The 18762-nt window shown below is 54.7% G+C and overlaps 1 protein-coding gene across 1 annotated transcript in view; it reads right to left on the bottom strand.

Moving 5' to 3' along the window:
• Positions 1-3883: 3883 nt before the first annotated feature.
• The window catches only part of MROH7 (maestro heat like repeat family member 7), a 42421-nt gene continuing 27542 nt past the window's right edge, over positions 3884-18762 (bottom strand). The window contains exons 14-23 of the mRNA XM_040626689.1: positions 17889-17899; positions 17309-17435; positions 16175-16289; positions 11787-11927; positions 10948-11127; positions 10244-10399; positions 9856-9978; positions 6844-6946; positions 4660-4722; positions 3884-4128 (exon numbers count right to left, since the gene is read on the bottom strand). Coding sequence (XP_040482623.1) covers positions 3884-4128; positions 4660-4722; positions 6844-6946; positions 9856-9978; positions 10244-10399; positions 10948-11127; positions 11787-11927; positions 16175-16289; positions 17309-17435; positions 17889-17899 — 1264 coding nt within the window. The remainder of the gene's footprint in view (positions 4129-4659; positions 4723-6843; positions 6947-9855; positions 9979-10243; positions 10400-10947; positions 11128-11786; positions 11928-16174; positions 16290-17308; positions 17436-17888; positions 17900-18762) is intronic.

The following is an 18762-nucleotide window of genomic DNA, read 5'->3' on the forward strand; positions in this document are numbered from 1 at the left end:
AGGGGAGTGGAAAAAGAGAGCACATGCGCAGGGGGAGGGACAGAGGGAGAGAGTCCCAAGCAGACCCCTCGCTAAGCAGGGAGCCGGTGGGGGGCTCATCTCATGATCCTGAGGTCATGACCTGAACTGACATCAAGAGTTGGAGACCCAACTGACTGAGCCACCCAGGTGTCCCTATTGGAGGGGACTGGTGCAGTTTAAACCGGGTGTGCTTGCATGCAAACAAATGGGGAGTTCCGGAATGGCCAGGGCCTGTCTGGGGAAGAGCGTTCTCTACGGAGGGGACTGGCAGTGCCCAGCCCCAGGGAGGGGAGCTGGGGATGGGGGTGGAACAGGTAGGAGGGATGATGGGTAGTGACTCTGAAGACTTGGGTCTTCCTAAGAGTGCAGTGGTACCTTCCGAAGAGTTTCAAGAAAAGGGGCTATGGGATCAGACATGCCTTTTTCTGAGGTTAACCACCTCCCTATCCACCCCAGCTGAGATGGAAACAGGATCCCCAGGCCAGGTGCGCCTTCCTGCAACCGTGGCCATCTGCTGGGACCCTGCACTGGGGCCTCTAGCCTCAGGGAGCCCACAGCCTGGTCTAGAAGGAAAGGCAGACAAGCTGCAGACCAATCTGAAGCAGGGCCTTTCACAAGTCTGCACAGTGGAGGCATAGAAGGGTGGGTGTTACCTCGGGGAGTCAGCAAGCTTTCACAGACCCACATTCTCTGCAGAACTGAGAGCGGAGATGAGGAAGATCTCCCCAGATGGATGGGGGCTGGAGGGGAGTTGAGCATTTTAGGCAGCAGTGGGAGTCCCTATGCAGAGAGGCAAGGTGGGTGCAAGAGCCTGGCATGCTGGGTACCACAAGAGTCAAGAGGAAAGGCCAGCAAGATGAATGAGGGCCAGAGGACAGTCAGACCTTTATCTCGTAGCCCTTTATCTTGCAGAAGATAGCAAGGCAGTGATAGACCTAAGGGCAAATTTGTCTTAGGGAGGCCTGGGTTGCCAGGTGAAGAATTGATGGGGGAGGCTAGATTAAGAGATTGACAAGGCTGCTGCTGAGAAACCAGGGAAGAGAAGAGATGGGAGACCCAGCAGTGGAGTAGGCAGGCTTGGTCCTGAGCTGATCCCAGGGTGAGAGAGACAGCAGGGCTAAGGATGGCATACGGAGGGCTGTGAGCCTTCCAGGGCCATGCCTGTGTCTTTCCTCTTCTAGCCTGGCCCCGCCCAGCACGCCTGGTACAAGGGCCTCCTCCCTTCCAAATCCAAGGCTCCTTTTCCGTACTTTCTCTTCCAGCCTGCTCCCTAATGGTTCCCATTCTCATTCTCCTCTTCATTGTCTTTTCTCTTCTTGGGTACAGATCCTTTGGCTTTCATGTTTTGATTCGTGTAAAACCCTGTGAGGTAAGAATTCGTTTACAGGTGATGATGGGGGCGGGGTGCCTCAGGAGGTGAGGGAAGTGACTTGCTGAGTGCCTTTGGACCCTTACCACTCAAGACTACTTGGGGGCCTTGGCCAGTTACTGAGACTATCGGCCTCTACTGTGCTTCAAAGACCCAGAACGGGGCAGCTGTCCTTTGTCAAAGCCAGCCCAGACTTGGGTTCTGGCCGATGAAGGCAGCAGTGTCTTTGGGTGGAAAGGGCTCAGACATGGGAGTTGGAAGACCTTTGGAACCCACACTTCAGTTGATTTTCTTGTGTGACCTCGGACAAGCCCACTCATCTTCGAGCCTCGTCCTCATCTGTAGAATGTGGCAGTGAAGCCAGCCCGCCTTCTCCGTAACTCCTATGGCTACTGTGAGACTCCAGGCAGGCCACGCATGTGAAATTCTTGGCAACGGAAAAGGCTATGCACAAGGACCACCCCCATTTCCTGCTCTCTCTTAGGCCCAGAATCCTGATGGTCTTGGCCTGCCATTTATTGACGCCAAGCCTCTCAAGCTCCCCACATCCAGCCTGACCTCCTTTCCCCCTGAACCTGCTTCTGGTCTTGAGGGACCACCCAGTGGGGGGGACACCCTTGACCCAGTCATCCACCCAGAAATGCAGGCACCGTCCTCAGTGCCTCAGTCTCCCTCCCCCTTCCTCCCTCCTGTCAACCACCAGGTTCTGAAAATTCCTCTTCCTCCGTCTCCCAAAGGTCCGGTCCCCCTCTCCATCCTACCCTGCAGTCCAGACATCCATTCTGCCTCCAGCCTGGTCATCCTGTGTCCTTGTTCACCACCCTGCCCCTGCTTTCCTTCCACCACAGACTGAGCTTTCTTCCCCTCCCTTTTATCATTTATTCCCTTTTACGCCCCAGAGCCCTCCTCTTTACTCCTTCCCACCAGTGTGTTTTAAGGTGTATTTACAGTTTGTAAGGGTTCTTGCAAAATATGACTTCTTTTGTGCATACGTTTCTTACGTACTTGCCCCGTTAGCACTAGGTTTTAGGTCCCGTCCGTGGTGCTACACGTACCCCGGCCTCTAACTGCTGCATGGGTTCCACGGCGCCCATTCCCTCCCTGACCATGGATACCCGGCTGCGTCGTCTCCCAGACACCACAAATAATGCTGCAGGAGACTTCCTCATACGTCTCTTTTTCTGGACCTGTGGGAGGAGCTCCACGATGTGTGCTCACGAGTGGAATTGCCAGGTCACGGCATGCATCACCTTAGTACGACTGAATAGGGACAGATTCGTGTCCAGAAGAGCTACACCCATCCGCCCTCCCACCAGCCAAGTCTGTGGGGTTCCTGATACTCTGGAGGAAGAGCTTTCTAAAGCTGATATTTGCCCACATCTCTCCCTGGCCTGACACCGCACCATGCCTTTCCGCTGCCCCCTGAAGACTCCCTTGTTCACACAGCCTCCAATGCCTCAGGTACCTGAACCCGGCCCTGATCTCCCCCTACACACTCTAGGATCCACTGAATCTACGTATCCGCAGTTGGTCCTTGGTCCCGAGTGCCTCGCTTTCCTCCATATATGCATATGCCCCTCCTGTGTTCATCTTTCCAAGCCTCCTTGTGGGGAGTCTTGTCTCAGGGAAGCCTTCCCTGACACCCCAACTCCCAGCTGGCCTATGTACATCCTTTGGACTTCACAGCTCCCGTGAGTCCCTTCATCACAGCACTGGGCTGTTGGCGTCATTCCATGTCTCTGATACTTCCATTAGACCAAAGTGTCTCAACCTGGGCCCTTCTGACCATTTGGGATGGATAATTCTTCACTGTAGGGGCTGCCCTGTGCACTGTAGGACGTTCAACCCTGTCTCTGGGCTCCACCCAACCACCAAAAATGTCTCCAGATATTGCGAAATAGTCTCTGCAGGTCAAAATCAGCCCTCTTGAGAACGGCTGCATCAGAGTATGAGTCACTGGGCCTGGGACTGATCTTGCTCTCCTCCAGCACCCAGAGCAGGCCTGGTCCGGGTTAGGCGCTCAGTGAATGTGACCCAAATAAGAGACAGTCAATCTCTGAGCAGAGACCCAAGAGTAGAACTCAGAGCTCAGGGCTCCAGGATGTGCTGATGTCATGGGGGGGGGGGGAGTCTCTGCTTTTCCTTCCCTTAAAGCCACCCCAGTCATCATCCCCTTTTGTTCTTCTACCCTCCCTGTGGGAGAGGGGACACTGAGGCAGGCAGGAGATTTGCTCTGTGGCCTTAAGGAAGCCACTTCACCTCCCGGAGCCTTGGCTTCCCCACCTATAAAACGTGGACAAAACAGCCTGTGTGAGTCTGTCGATGTTGACCGAGGCAACAGTGAAAGCCGCGCTCATCTCGCAGATCCGTGGCACAGAGCCATGGCGTGTCCCATGAGGAAACACTCACAGGGAGAGGTAAGCCACGTGGCATTTATAGGGGGCATGGCTGTGGTCGTGGCCACCCCTGAGGAGGGCTGGGGGCTCAGGGATATCACTGCTTCAAGGACATCTTCCAGGAGCCCAGGGCCTGCATGATCCAGGAGCGCCGCTGGTGGGACGTGGGCAGGTTCTCGCAGCTGGGGCTCCAGCGGTGCGTGGTGGCCGGGTCGCACACCCACGAGTCCCCGTGCGGCAGCTGCCAGGAGTTCCGCCGGCAGCTGGCCAGGATGTGGTCCTGGGCCTGGGCCGCATAGATGCACACTGATGCTTCTGGGTCGTGTCTTAGGTTTTCCAGAGCTGGGTGATGGGGAGGGGAAAGGCCACCTGTTAAGACCGGGTCCCCACATAGGTCTCACAGCCCATCCTTCCTTCTCCCTTCTGTGCCTTGACTCAGGCATTCTGCACAGCATCCCCTCATCTCACCTTCCTCCCAGCTCTTCAAACCATTCCTGCCTTTCGAAACCTGAATCAAAACCTGCCTCCTCCAGGAATCCTTCTGGGACTGCCCCAGCCTCAGGCTCCCATCAGTTTCCCCGGTTACAAAATTAATCTGCCCAGTAAGTCTGAACTACTCGCCCTGCGCTAAATGGTTTGAGGCTTATTTTCTAGTCTGGTTCCCTGGATTATAAACTCCCCTAGGGTGGGGCTGTGTATTCTCTGTTTTGGTGACCCCTTAACACTACTCACCGTGGATAAAGACTAGCACAGCTAGGCTGGGCTGAAGCCAATTGTTTTGGGACCTATCCCTTCTGTTTCCTGTTCACCCGCTGTGGGCCACTCATTCCCTCACTGGCCCCTGAGATCTCAAAGATGCAGGGCACGACTTACCTGCTTTCACTTTATTCAGACGGTCTTCTGTCATTATGCTCTCCATGCAGGGGACCAGGGACCCTTGAGTGTAATCCAAGAGGTGAGTGTATCCGCCTCCTGACTCTGACCCCCACCCTCGGACCAGACCTCCTAAGACAAGCTCTCCTGCCCTTCTTGAGTCCCATGAATGAGGACATAAAGGAGAACTTCGTTTTGACCCTGGGACAGATTCCCCAAGAGGGGTCCTGGGAGAGGTGGCAGGTCCAGAGGGCAGGGATGGCACCAGGGCAGGGACAGGATCTGGGCTGCAGCTGACTCTGACAGTGTGGCCCGAGGTGGTCCCCTACCCAGGCTGGCCCTTAGTGTCCTCATCGGAGACTTGGGGACGTGCAGCCTCAGCTGCCCCCTTCTCCAGGGAATTTGAGCAGCATTCACGGGAAGGACGCTGAGTGCCTCGCGTACATTCCAGGCAGGTGGCTGGGGGGTCCTGGAGGGCCTGAGACTCCCGCTCCTCGGCCACACTGTCCAGCCCGTCCCCGCTCCCTGCCTGCATGCCTGGCTCCCAAAGCACCTGCAGGTCCTTGAACGGGGCCAGGCCAGACCTCCCTCCTGTTGTGAGGCCCTTCCCACCTCTCTCTCTCTGCCTGGCTCATTCCTATTTATCCTTGACTATTAAGCTTAACATAATCACTTCTCCAGGAAATCCTTCTTGACTTTACGCCCAGAGTAGGTTAGGAGGCTCTCTGGGTTCTCAGAGCATCTGAGTTTCCCTCATCTGCATATACTGTGATCTACTCTGTGACTTATCTCTCCCACCAGACCCGAAGTCTCAAGCTTAGATGCACTCAAGGTGGGGAGGTGGGAAGGGCAGTCTCCGAGGCTCTTATATCACATGCACAACTGTATGCATGTATGCATTTTTCTAGCGAAAGTGTTCATAACTTTCTTTAGGGTTTCACCAACCCACAAGAGGTTAGAAATCCCTGCACCAGGCGGGGCGTTGTGTGGGGGTGGACGCAGCCTCTCCTCTGCTTGGTTTCCCCAGCACAGGCCTCCGACCCAGAGAACCCACTCAAATGTGAAACACTGACACTTGTAGGTGTGATTAATTTGGAGGAAGATTTAGAGAAATCAGCAACCAGGAAATAATGTCACTCCGTGTGAGAAGCTGCCTCTGAGCAGGCCCCCATATTCTGAGGGACCCCCAGTCCTGGCCATTGCTCCTGTGTCCCTGCCTGGGTCATGTTAACAGCACACCCCCACCCCCACCCCTACCATCCTCATCACCTCCGGAAGGGTTCTCTCTTTCTCCAGACTAGGCATGGTGCCTGACACAGAGTGCGACATCAAGCAACATTTGCTAACCGAACCAGTGAATGGGTGCATGGGTGACCGGACCAATGAAAACCACAAGTGAGTTGGGGAAAGGAACCAAAAGAAGCATCACTTTTCAAAGTGGGGGATGGGAACGTCATCCTCTCCAAGCTCCTGGACAGAGAGGTCTCTTGGTCCTGGTGAAAGGTGTGTGGTTATGGGGCGGGGGGGCGGGTAGCTGGGAGGAGACATTCCCACATGCCATCAGAAGGGTCTGGGCTGGAGTGGGGGATTCTGAGTAAGGGAAATCTAGTTGTTTTTTTCCCCAAAAAAGGCAGAGGTTGGGATTATGGGAAATGTGGAGTGAGCTGATGTTGAGGGAGCAGCTTGACTAGCCAGGCTTCACATTTTTAAAAAATATTCTCATCTAATCTGTGAAACAGGAGTTAATCCCCATTTTACAGGTGAGGAAACTGAGGCTCAGTGGCAGTAAATGACTCAGTTGGGGTCACACGGAAAGGGGATCATGGAGCTGAGATTCTACTTCACTCTTTCTACTGCACAGCTTGGCCCCTCCTGACATAGTCAATGGTAGGCTCCCGTTGGGCCTGGACCCATGCTGTACTGGGGGTGGGGGGCAGGAAGCAGAAGCTCCACTGGGTACAGTTGCCAAGGTTGAGACCTGCACAAGGAGTCCAGGCTGGATCCACCCTGTGGCCCATTTCCCAAGCAGGGATCTTAGAGGAGGGAAGACCTTTCTGATTTGTACCATGACTCTCTGCTGGCCAAGCCTTGAACCCAGAAGGACTGGATGCTTCCTTCCAAGGGGAGGAAGCCAAATGGAGGGCAGGCAGAGTCCCAGCAGCCAAACTAGTTCTGCCAGGTTACCTATGAACATGGCTGAGTACTTCCGGAGGGAGGCCCGGGAATTCTTGGCATACTCCAGGCTCTGGCTGAGGAATGTGAAGGCGCTGTCTTGGTGGGTAGTCACCTGGGACAAAGAGAAAGCCCAAGAGTGCTGGGCCCTCAGAGGGACTAATTACCCAGCCACCCTTCCCAAAGCTAGGAATGGTGACCCTGTCAGGAGCCAAGCCCTGGCCCCTTGCCTCCTGAACTTCTCTGCCACCCATCCTGGCCTCTGCCTGAGGCCCCCAGAGGCCAGGCCTCATCTTCTCTTAGCGGATTGCAACAACCCTTTCCATGGTCTTCCTGCCTCAGGTGTATCCTCCTCCAGCCCACGCCCTGCGGGAGCTCGAAGGGAAGTTCTAAAATAAAAAGTCATGCAAGAACATGATAGATAAGGAGACAGCTCTGATCAAGGTGAAGAATTCAAGTTATAGAGCAGTGACAAATAAACTAGAGAGTTAGAGAGGTCTTAAAAGTCTTTCAGAGCCAGACAGGAATAAGGCTTACTTATACATCAGATAATAGGAAGCCAGAATCCATTCTTGAAAGAGCAATGACCAAGCAATGTTTTAGGCAAAATAGTCTGACAATGGTGTTCAGGATGAGTTTGATCAAGTAGAAACCAGGGGGCAGACATTCTGCTAAGAGGTTGTGGAGGGAGATGAAGAAGAATCTGATACGATTACACTGCTGTTGACAGTTTGCATGTCAGGGAGTCAACTCAGGGCCCGGTATCAAAGCCTTCCTGACTGTGCTCCTCAGCCTCGGTCTCCACCAATGTCTCTACCTACTGTGCACACTCTGCTCCAGTGCAAGGATGTGGCCCAGCTCCCCCAGGATCTGTGCCTGGTACAAGCGATTGCTCCTGATTGCAGTGCCCTTCCCTGTCTTCTCCGTCTGATGAATCTCTCTCATTCCCTGGGGCTCAGCTCAGAAGCCACCGCCTCCCTGAAGCCTTTCACAACTCTCAGACAGAGCGGATCTCACCACTCTTGTCATGTCACCTATGACACTGTGCTGTGATTATTTATACCTATCTCCCCCACCAATCCAGAGCTCCCTCAAGAAAAGGGGCTGGCTCACTCAGCTCTGAGTCCTCAGCATCCTGGACAAAGCTTGGTGTGGTGTGATGCCCAGAAAGCGCTGGCTGGCTGGCTGGCTGGATGGATGAATGGGTCACCTCCCCCTCCTTAAAGCTAAGGCTAGAAGTTGACCTTCATATGAGCAAACCTGTTGATGCTGGAAGAGCAAAAACAGAGACTCTAGAGGGGCCTAATGTAGAGGTCACAGGCTGCCACCCACAAACCACGAGGAGCTGGCAGAGCAGTGACCAGCAGTGTTTTCAACAAGCTAAATCGATCGCTAATTAACGTCTTATAAAAATGGTCTCTAGCTTTTCTTGGGAAAGCAGAGGAGCTGGCAAGAGTGGCCTGCACCGTGAGCAGAGCACCCACTCAGGCTTTCAACAGGGCCTGGCTCTCCAGCTTGCCACAGGTCCTACCACTTCCATGTCACTCAGGATCATTCTCCACTGGGTCCCTGGTCACTGGTGGTATTTGAATTAGTGCCCTGGCCAAACGCCTCCTCTAGGCCTCTTTTCCCCTCTGTGAAATGACAGTAATATTAGACCCTGGATTGCAGAGGTGTTGAGCATTACTAATAAGGCTGATGTCCAGCCCTTCTCTTACTCCTAGGAACCATCTGTTACTCTGCATATTTTCATTAGATTGGTGTGGGGGGTGCTGGCATGCCCCACCCGGATCTCCCTTTGGTGAGAAGGATTACTCCCCCAACACTGGGGACTTCCTCCGCGGAAGAGAATTGCCGGCCCAAGGTCACGTCCCTTCCCAGGGTGGCTGGCATCCAGTAACAAATGGACACGGGGGTGTAAAGACCTGGCCCCTGGCCCCACATGTGGAGCATCTCACTGCAGTGGTGGCTGAGACCTCCCCCAAAACAACACTGCAGCTTGACCTCTCCTCCTGTCCGTGCCCTCCGTTCCACAGGTGGCTGTGCCCTAATAAACCTCCTGCCTGCTAATCTCCGGTTCTGAGTCTGCGTCCTGGGGCACCTGTGACAGCAGGGAAGGTAGGGGACTAGATAGCAAAGCTTTCCAAATGGCGTGCAGAGGGACTGGGCTGCATCCCGCAGATGCATTCCACGGCACGTGGGGGGCCTGCTCCTACCTCAGGATGCCCTCAAGTGTTACCTAGAAAGGGGGTTCGGTGGTTAAATAAATTTGGGAAACCATGGATTTAATAACCATGGAATATCTCAGCACAGACCATCTCAGAGCCTTTAGTGAGCTGCAAGTATTGCAAACCCCCAAGAGGAAGATGGCGAGGCAGTGTTTCCCATACTTATTTGCTTAGAACCTCTTTTCTCCCCTATGGGGCATTTCCTGTGGGATGGGTGTCACAGAGAATACACCCTGGGAATTGCTCATGCAGAAAAGGGAACCAACGAAGCTCTTGAATCAGGGATGTAACACAAACAGACTCGTGTTTGAAGCAGACCGCTCTGGTGCCCGGCAAGGCGGAGAGAGCCAGGGGGTCGCTGGATCCACAGCCCCTGAACTAAGGGCAAAGACTGTGGGGCAGGGAGCAATAAAACAGATGCAGAGATGTTTAGAATATTTAAGATTGATCAAATGTGGAAGGCGACTGACATGGGAGTCTAGGATAATTCTAGGTTTCTGCTTTGGGGATCTAGAGGGACAGAGCAGATTGAAATGGGAAGGCCGTCCACTCAGAAGAGGCATGCTGAGCTTGAAGTGCGTGTGGGTGGGCGGGGAGGTGTCCGACAAACCACCAGAGAGGGCACCAGAAGTGAGAAGCCAGAAATGCCAATGAACGTCCAGGAGCCGAGAACGTGTGGGTAGTAGCGGAATTGCCGGTCAGGATGCTTGTGCAAAAAGAAGGAAGAGGAAAGGGGAAAGCTTTGCCCACCTCCAGCACACTCGTCGGGAACCGCGGTAGTCTTGAAAGCACTCACCAGGTACTTGCATATTTTGGTCACCGTCTGCTGCTGGTTGTCCCAGGACTTCCGGCTGTAAGCTCTTTTTGGCAATTCCCATGCCATGAGGCAAGAACAGCGGAACAGGGTCTTTATACATTTCTGGGGACCAACAGAAAGGCAATACCAGAGCTGGGGAATTCCAGGACAGCCAGAAAATATTCAAAAAAAAAGGTTTCATGAAACTGGATTCTGGAAAAATCAACACCTATTTGAAATGCACAAGCGAAGTCGTCCGTTTTGAGGAGGAGTTCTGACGTGGGTGCCTTTGGAACACAGGCTTGTCCATCACAAATCGTTAGTGATTCTGGCTCGGTTTCCGTAAAGGGAGGCCCGGCCGCAGGGCCCGCCGCCTACACACACTCACCTGGCTCACCTTGGCGTTGCCCTCTTGCATGATCAGCAGCAGGGGCACGAAGGTGCTGACCAGCTGCTGCTCCACGGCTGGGGTGCGGGGCGACCGCAGCTTCTGGACCACCTTGCCGTACAGGTTGATGCAGGAGGCGCGCACGTCCTCTCGAGGCTGGGGCAGACCCGGAGGCTCAGGCGTGCTCCCTCCTCCAAGAGGCCGCCTGGGCCTATGAGCCCCACGTGGAGGCACGAGGCCTTCCTTCCCCTCATTCCAGCGGGGCACAGAGATGGTGCAGGGCGGAGGCCACCTGATGGGGCCGATCCGGGGCCAGCGCCCCGCTCACTGGAGCCTAGGTCCGGAGTTCTGCCCGCTCTCCCCAGCCAGGGCCGCCTGCTAACCTAAAAGATGTCTTAGCACCAAGGGGGAAAATGCCCCCTTCTGCTGGAACCAATCAAAACACGTGCCCCCTCCCGGTGGGCCAACTGCGATGAGGCAAGGGTCTGGGGAGACTTGATGACAAAGAGCTCTCTCCGTGAGAACCGATTAGAGAAGGATCTTTCTCGGTGCAAAAAGACAGAGGCCTGTTGGAACGAGGTGCACCTTCCCCTGGGCTGACTCCGCTCTGCGCGGCCTCAGCGGGCCACGGGAGCTGCTGCAGCCTGCAGAGTAGTAAAGAGCTCCCCTCCCCCAGCCCCCCCCCCCACCGTGGGGTCCCTTACATCACTGAAGTGGGGCAGCAGGATCTGCAACATCTCCACATAGACCGAGGTGTCCGCCAGCTTCCGGTCCTGCCCCTTGAAGATGGTCTTGAGGTTGTGGGCCGCCTCCACCACCAGCAGCCCATCCATGCTCTTCAGGCCCTTCACCATAGAGGGCAGGAGGGCCTGCACCTTGGCGGTCTGTGGGGCAGGACCATTTGGGATGCGGGCTCCCACCTGACAGTAGGGGCTCACAGGTGGGAGACCTAGCCTCTGATTCACTGAGATGACCTTGGTGGCGCAGGTGCCCCCTCCAGGCCTTTGGGGATGCCATCCCACCTGCCTGGAATGCCCTCACTTGAGCTCTTGCTGTCCCCAAAGTCTTCTTTGACCTCACTGGCTCCTTCCAGTCTGGACACCTAAGGCCCTTTGTCGCCACCCCCTTGTCGGCACTAGGTAGAGAACTGCATCATTAGTGAGCTTTCTGAGCCTACACCCCGGCCCTTGGTCCCCTATACCATGAGCTGCAACAGGGCCTGGCAGAGGAAAACAAAGCACTGTTCAAAATATTCAGACGCACCAACAATCTGGGCCTCCGTGTCCTACTCTGTAAAATAGGCATAATTACTGCCATCCCCAACCCCTCCTACACATACTGCCTTCAGGGTTATTGTGAAAAAACTGGATTAGAAACTATACAGTGTACGGGGAACGATTAAAGCCTATCCACTTTACAGATGGGGCAACTGAGGCACGGACAGAAATGGATTCCAGCATCTGAGACTCAGTGACGGCCAGGCTCCCTCTTTCCTCCAGCTCAGGGCCTGGCTGGGCCGGGCTCTCCTCTGCCCTCTGCTCACCTTCTCCGTCCTACGGGCCAAGATGACCAGGCCTCGGATGGACAGCACCTTCATGACGGGGTCCTGGTGGCTCAGGCCCTCCGCCATCCGCCCCAGAGAGTACTCCTCCGGGATCCGCCGCACCTGCTCCAGCCACAGCAGCTGCGGGATAATGGCAATTACTCCCTGAGCCAAGCGCGGGGCAGCCCCGTCTCCCCGCGCACTGGTAGTGCCCGCTGGTTGACCCGGGGCTGAATGTGGGGCGTGAGGGATGGCTATCGGGTTAGTGCTGTCCAAAGCAAGCCACGTGAGTAAGTTTAAATTTTCTAGTAGGCACATTAAAAAAGCAAAAAAAGAAACAGGTGAAATTAATGTTACTAATGCCTCTTATTTGACCCAATATAACCAAAGTAGTATCATTTTGACATGTGATCAATATAAACATTATTGATATATTTTACACTCTGTAAAAAATTTTTTCAAACCAAGTCTGAAATGTGGTGTGAATTTTAAACTTACAACACATTTCAATTCAGACAGACACATTTCAGGGGCGGCACAGGCCCCATGCGGCTCGTGGCTATCATACTGGACGGCACTGGTCTCGTTAGTGACAGCCACTCGCTCCTGTCTTCGCCCAGCCGTCAGTGTTGGTGACCCTGAACTCTGTCCTCTCCGCCTGGCTTCCCTCTGCCCGTTGTCCTCAATGAGCTCCTCTGCTCAGGATTTTAACTGCTGTCCCCAGGCATGTAACACCCAAGTCACCATCTCTAGTCTGTGCTGCTGTCCAGAGCGTGCGACTGGGAAAAGCAACAGTTTTCCAGACATCTGCACCCGACGTCCATCAGCAGCTCGTGGCAAGGCGGAACGGGTCGCTCTCCAGCTGCCTTTCACCATCGGGCCCAGCTTGCTTCTAGGGCCTCATTCACTCCATGCCCACCCTAGAGCCCACATTCTTACCACCAACCAGCTTCTAACCAAGCGGTCCATTTTTTGTGGAATGATCCAGGCTGTTCTGTCCTCTCTGTGCTGGCAGGATGCCCTGGGCGCCCACCTCCACTCCAGCCCCGACTCACCTTGCATGGGTCCATCTAAAACTCAGCTCCCCTTGAAGCTGTGTTTGACAATGCCCCCCGGGCTCCCCTGGGTGGACTGCCCCCTTCCCTGGGCCCCTGGAAGCCCTGAACATGGAAACCTGAATGCCCCTGGCTGCTTAGGCCTCTGCCTCCTGCATCGCCCTGGGGCTTCCCTGAGGACACACGCTGAGCATTTCTGCAGGGCTCCTGTTACCTAACACGAGCTCTGGGGGACAGTATGTGCTTAGGGAACACTTCTGGTGCAAGAGTTCAGGTCCAACATGAAATCTGGTTCCTTTCCTCTTTAGAATTGCCCTTCCTCCTGTGTTCCCATCGCCGCGTCTAGCACCACCCCCCCCACCCCGTTTCCCAGCCTAAACCAGGCATCACCCCCATCTCCTTCCTCTGCCCACCACCCTCCCACCCACGGCAGCCAACTAGTCTTCAGTTCCTGCCCGGTCATCCTCCTAAACACCTTCTCCCATCTGTTCTCTGGCCTTACCGCTACTGTGACTATTGAGACCCTGAGTCGCTATGGTGAGGAGAGAGAGCTGGGGAGAGGGGCAGGGCCATGGCTCAGAGGGGGAGGAGGTTGTAGAGGAGGGCTCCACCCACCGCCCTCCCTCTGCCCATCCACACAACTGACACTCAGGCCTGCTCCGCCCAGGGTTCCGGGCTGCACACTAGAGATGCAGGGAAGAGTACTGATGATGATGATAATAATAATAATAAATAATAATAATAGCAATACAGCTGACTCCCACTCAATACTTCCTAGATGCAGGCACTATCCTAAGAGCTTTACAGGAACTCATTTAATCCTCATCAAAACCCTTAGGGCGTCTGGGTGGCTCAGTCAATTAAGCATCCGGCTCCTGATTTCATCTCGGTCATGATCTCAGGGTTGTGGGATTGAGCCCTGAGTCGGGCTCCGAACTCCGTTGGGAGTCTGCTGGAGATTCTCTCTCTCTCTCTCTCCCTCTGCCCATCCCCCTGCTCGCATGTGCTCTCTTGCAGGCTCTCTCTCTAAAATAAATAAATCGTTTAAAAAAACCCTATGAGGTGGGCAATTCATTATCCCCATATTGCAGATGAGGAAAGTGAGGCACAGGCAGGTTCCGGGACTTGCCAAGGTCACACAGCTCCCTTGAGTCCCCCTGCTGCTGGGAGCAGCAGGCTCACACATAGACGATCACAGCCTAGTTGGCTGGGGAGGCCAGGGTGGTATATGTGAGCTATGTCAAGGTGCCACAGTGAATGTGGTGGGCCTGGCTCTGACGGAGAGCAGCCCACCTCTTCTGGGGAGCGGGAGAAGGACTGAACCTGGCTGAGGATCCTTGTTCCAGGGAGGAAGGCCACAGCTCAGAGTTTCAGGGGAATGTTCAGGAAAGGTTAAGCCTAGCGCCCCTGACCTTGTGGTGGACATGGGAGCACCCCTGAGGTCTGGCAAGGTGCAATGGCCACCATCCCCTTAAGAACCACAAGTGGTAGCCACTCACAGACTTAGAGAGCAGTGGCTGACCAGGAATGAGGATCCAGACAGACAGACTTAGTCAGATTCTCTCTGGACTCCTTGAGCTGTGTGACCTTGAAGCATGCCCCCAGCGTGTCCTCCTGGCGCTGCCACATTCTACTGGTGCCTGCAGGACCAGGCCAAGTGTTCATCTGGGCACTCACCCATCCATCCACCTACCTGGGGAGCTTTCAGGGCTCGAATGGGGAGGCAATGCAAACACGACACGGCCCCTCCTCCCCAGACTCACAGTCCAGCTGGAGAGGCAGGAGAGATGCAGGAAATGCCTGGAGGGCCATGCTGCCTCCTGTCTGTCTGGCCAACTTTACTCACCTGTCAAGGCTCAGTTCAGATGGCACCTCCCCCAGGAAGCCTTCCTTAACCTTCTACTTTCCAAGCAGAAAGTGAACCTCCTACCTCTGAACCCCACTGAAGCCCCTGATGATGGAGGTCTTGCCCCCAGCATGACAACCAGCAGGTCACAAGAGACAGCAAGAGTGGCAGTTAGGAGAGCGGCTTTTACAAGTGTCCGTCGACAGATGAATGGATAAACAAAGTGTGGTAGATACATACGAGGGAATATGATTCAGCCTTTAAAAAGAATGAAATTCGGAGCCCTGTTAACAACACGCATGAACCCTGAAGACATAATGTTGAGTGAAATCAGCCAGACACAAAAGGACAAATACTGCGGGGTTGGGCTCCCGTGAAGCCTACAATGGCGAGCTCAGAGCCACTAAGCGGCACCTTGGTTGCCCGGGGCTGGGGAGGCCGAACGGGGAGGCCGGACTTCATGAATTCAGTTTCAGTTTGAGACAGAGGCTGCACTTGGGAAGGAAGATCAACAGCTCTGCGGACGGCGCTGACGGCTGCACGGCCGTGTGAGCGTACCTCATGCCACTGGGACATACCCTTAAACATGGCAAGAATGTGAACTTTGATGCTATGTGTATCTTACCACAATTTTTTCTAAACCAGAGAGAGGCAGAGAGGGAGAGAGTGGGTTTGAGAACCCAGGAGTCTGGGTTCGAATCCTGAGTCTGCCACTTCACGAGCTGTGAGGTCTTGGAATATTAACTTAAATCTGTGCCTCAGTTTCCTCCTCTAAAATGGGGGATGAAATGGCATCTGCATCATAGGATTATTATGAGGATTAAATGAATCAATATGGGTAAAACTCTAAGAACGTGCCGGGGAGACAGAAAATGCTCAATAAATGTTAGCTATTATTGCTGGTGGGTCTCCTCTTCTTTGTCTGACTCTAACCAACCCCCGATTCATCTCTCCCAGAACCCCCTAGTACCCTGCGCACACTCAATTCAGCTTAGATGTCACTTCTTCCAGGAAGCCCTCCCTGATGCTCCCACCACCACCACCACCTCAAGTCTCCTGTTCTCCCACCACACTGCCCCCTCAGAGCACAAGGCACTCCATGGCACCCCATTTTATAATTGGGGCATCCTCTGGCTTCCCTGCCACACTGAGAATTCCTTGAGGGCTGGGCAGAGTCAATTTCATATTTGTACCTCCAACCTTGTAGCTCTGGTCTGGTGCTCGGCACATAGCAGTGCCCAGCAAGTGTTGGGGGTTACCTGGGCATGGAGGGAGTCTGGAAAGAGTAGAACGGGGTGACGGGGTGGAGAAACGAGCAGCAAAGGGAGATCCTATGAGGTCTTTACATTCTAGAGCAATCATGCTCAGGAAACCCTCCATGGTTAAGTACTGTTTGCACAGGAGAAATGACCGGTAATGTGAACCGAGGCCCGTGCTCCGGGAGGCCGGGGAGGAGCCTCGCCCAGTGCCCGCGGCCCGCTCGGTACCTCCACGTAGAAGGCGGTGGCAGTGATCTTGTGCTTCTCGTCGCCTCGCTCCAGCAGTGGGATGAGCAAGTAGAGCAGGCGGCAGAGCTCCTGGCAGGAGTAGTGCACCATGGCCCTGGGGGTGAGGAAGGGTGAACAGTCCCCTCCGACTCTAGCCTCACACTCTAACTCTGAGCAAGTCAGGGGCACCTGGATTCCTGGGTTCCCAGGATTTCCCACCCGGACAGGGCCTCAGAGCCCATCTAGTTTAACTGCTCTGTTTTACCGATGGGGAACCGGAGTCTCAGGGTGGGAAAGCTTGCCCAACAGCACAGAGCACACAGCTCTCTGCATGATGCCTAGAGCATAGCAGGTACTCAATAAAGGCAATTGTATCCTGAGTCCCCTGGGGACAGCACCACCCTAGGCACTCGGGGTGCAAGGCTCAGGAACACACTATTCCTGCAGGAGCCACAACATCCCGTGGGAGGTTGTGTATGGGGGCAAGGGAAGACCCCCGTCTGGGTCCCCAGGTCATCTCCTAGCATTGCCACTTCCTGGCTGTGTGACCTTTGATACATAACTGTCCCTCTCTGGACCTTGGCATCCCGCTGTGGACAATGTGCGCTGATAATCTCAACCCCACCAGTCAGCGTAAGCTGTGAACGCTAACCTGTGCTGAGCCCTCCCCGTATACCAGGGGCCGTTCAAAGTACTTTAACTCTCATCCTAAGCCCTGGAGACGGGTCCTATTATTATTTCCACACGACTGAGGGGGAAAACTCAGAGAGAGGCAAGAACTTGCCCCGGGTCACCAGCTGAGAGGTGGTGGGCTGGGAATCGGACACAGGCAGACCGGCCCCAAGGCCACACTCAGAACTACTCGGCCATAGCAGCATGTCTGTATGAGTGTAGGAACTAGGGTCCCCACACGGTGAGGAAAGGTGCTTTGTAAGTAAGGAAGCGCTCTGCAGTTGCCAGGGGCTGTCCCAGCCCGTTAGCGTCCGCCGAGGCTATGTCCAGCCACCGAGGTAGACCAGACCCCACTGCTTAGCAGAGGGGATGGACTGAGGGAAGGGTCTTGCCCAAACAGAGATGCAAACCCAAGTCTGTCTCCCTCCCCCCACCCCCTGCGCGGGGCCATCCCAGCCTCACCTGGCCAGCAGGGACACTCCCCGGTGGTGGTTCTCCGCCTGCCCCATGAGCTCCCAGCCGCCCTGGTCCTCCAGAAAGGTGGCCTCATATGAGCAGCCCATCCTCAGCAGCAGGGTTTTCACCACTTCTGGCCAGACAGGCTTCTCCGGGCCGCGCTGCTTGAGAGGTAGTGGTCATCGGTGTATCCACCAAAAGCGGCTTTTAACAAATTATTATTAGCTTTGAGAAAGAGAGCCAACAGAAGCAAACTTCCCCAAATGGTGCTTCATCCTCCCTTTTCTCCTGGGCCTCTTTCCCCGGAGGGAGAAGTGGAGCCAGGCCCCGGGACCTGCCTCCCTCTCCCCCTCCTCTCCCTTCCATGCCCATGACTGGGCAGCACTCTGGGGGGCAGTCGTCCCTGCTCACTTGTACACAGTCTCCTGTTGGCCCGAGGCCTTCAGGGCACTTAAGGAGGGAGTCCCCAACCTGGAAGCACAGCGGAAGGCCCTGGGTGGTGCGTGTGTGTCAGCGGGGCGGGGGGGGGGCTTTTACAACCCATGGATTGAGGAGGCTGGAACCCAGGCCTCCGTGCTTTTGAAGCTCCAGAGCCAGCTTGAGCAGCCGGGGGGTGAAGGAGCAGGAGGGGGTGCGGCCGCGTGCTGACGCCCCGCTAGTCCTCGGCGCGGCGCCGCGTGTCCACAGATGTGTACGTGTACGTGTACGTATATATGTATCCCTTTATTAAAGTGAAAACGGACAATGTGTGGAATGAAGTTTACATTTAAAGAAAGTTTTCTAGAAATGTAAAGTCTCGTTTAAAGAGTTTATCACGTATGAACATACCTCAGGAGATACTGAGAGTAGTTCTCATGATTCAAGACAAAGCAGAAAGCATTTTGGAAATCAGGTGATGTTCAAGAATTTGCTTTTAATTTTCATGTTTGGGGTTTTGCAAGGACTAGATCCAGTGTGAGACGTCGAGCTCCTGCTGAGGCCCAGGCTTTCAGAACCATGCAAGCTTCATGCTGAGTCTTTAAGACTCGTGCTGTCAGTTACGGTCCTGGACCAGCAGAGTCTCTCTCTCTCTCTCTCTCTCTCACACACACACACACATAGGGAGGGAGAGGGGGAGGCAGACTCCAGATGTTGCCCACCCTAAGAGCCCAGGGCTCGCCCTCCCCAACTCCCTTCCCCCACCTCTTTCCTCACCCAGAAACACTGGCTGAATAGCTGAGTTTTACGCGTTTTCCTTAGGAGAAGGAAGGTTCTACCTTCCATGTCAAGCATCAGTACCTTCAACTAAGACCGAATGAGTCACCTGTGTATGTTCTCCTCTGTGACTTGACCATCCTCCTCTCCCAGTGTGTCCCCATCTCCAGGAGCAGCTGGTCACCTTCTCACTACCTGGCTTGGGGACAGCTCTGGGCTCAGGAACTCCACAGGGAGCGACATGACTTAGAGGTTTCCGACAGTCG

This window comes from Ursus maritimus, unplaced genomic scaffold (genome assembly GCF_017311325.1).
Source record: "Ursus maritimus isolate PB19 unplaced genomic scaffold, ASM1731132v1 scaffold_12, whole genome shotgun sequence".
In the NCBI taxonomy this organism is placed as follows: domain Eukaryota; kingdom Metazoa; phylum Chordata; class Mammalia; order Carnivora; family Ursidae; genus Ursus; species Ursus maritimus.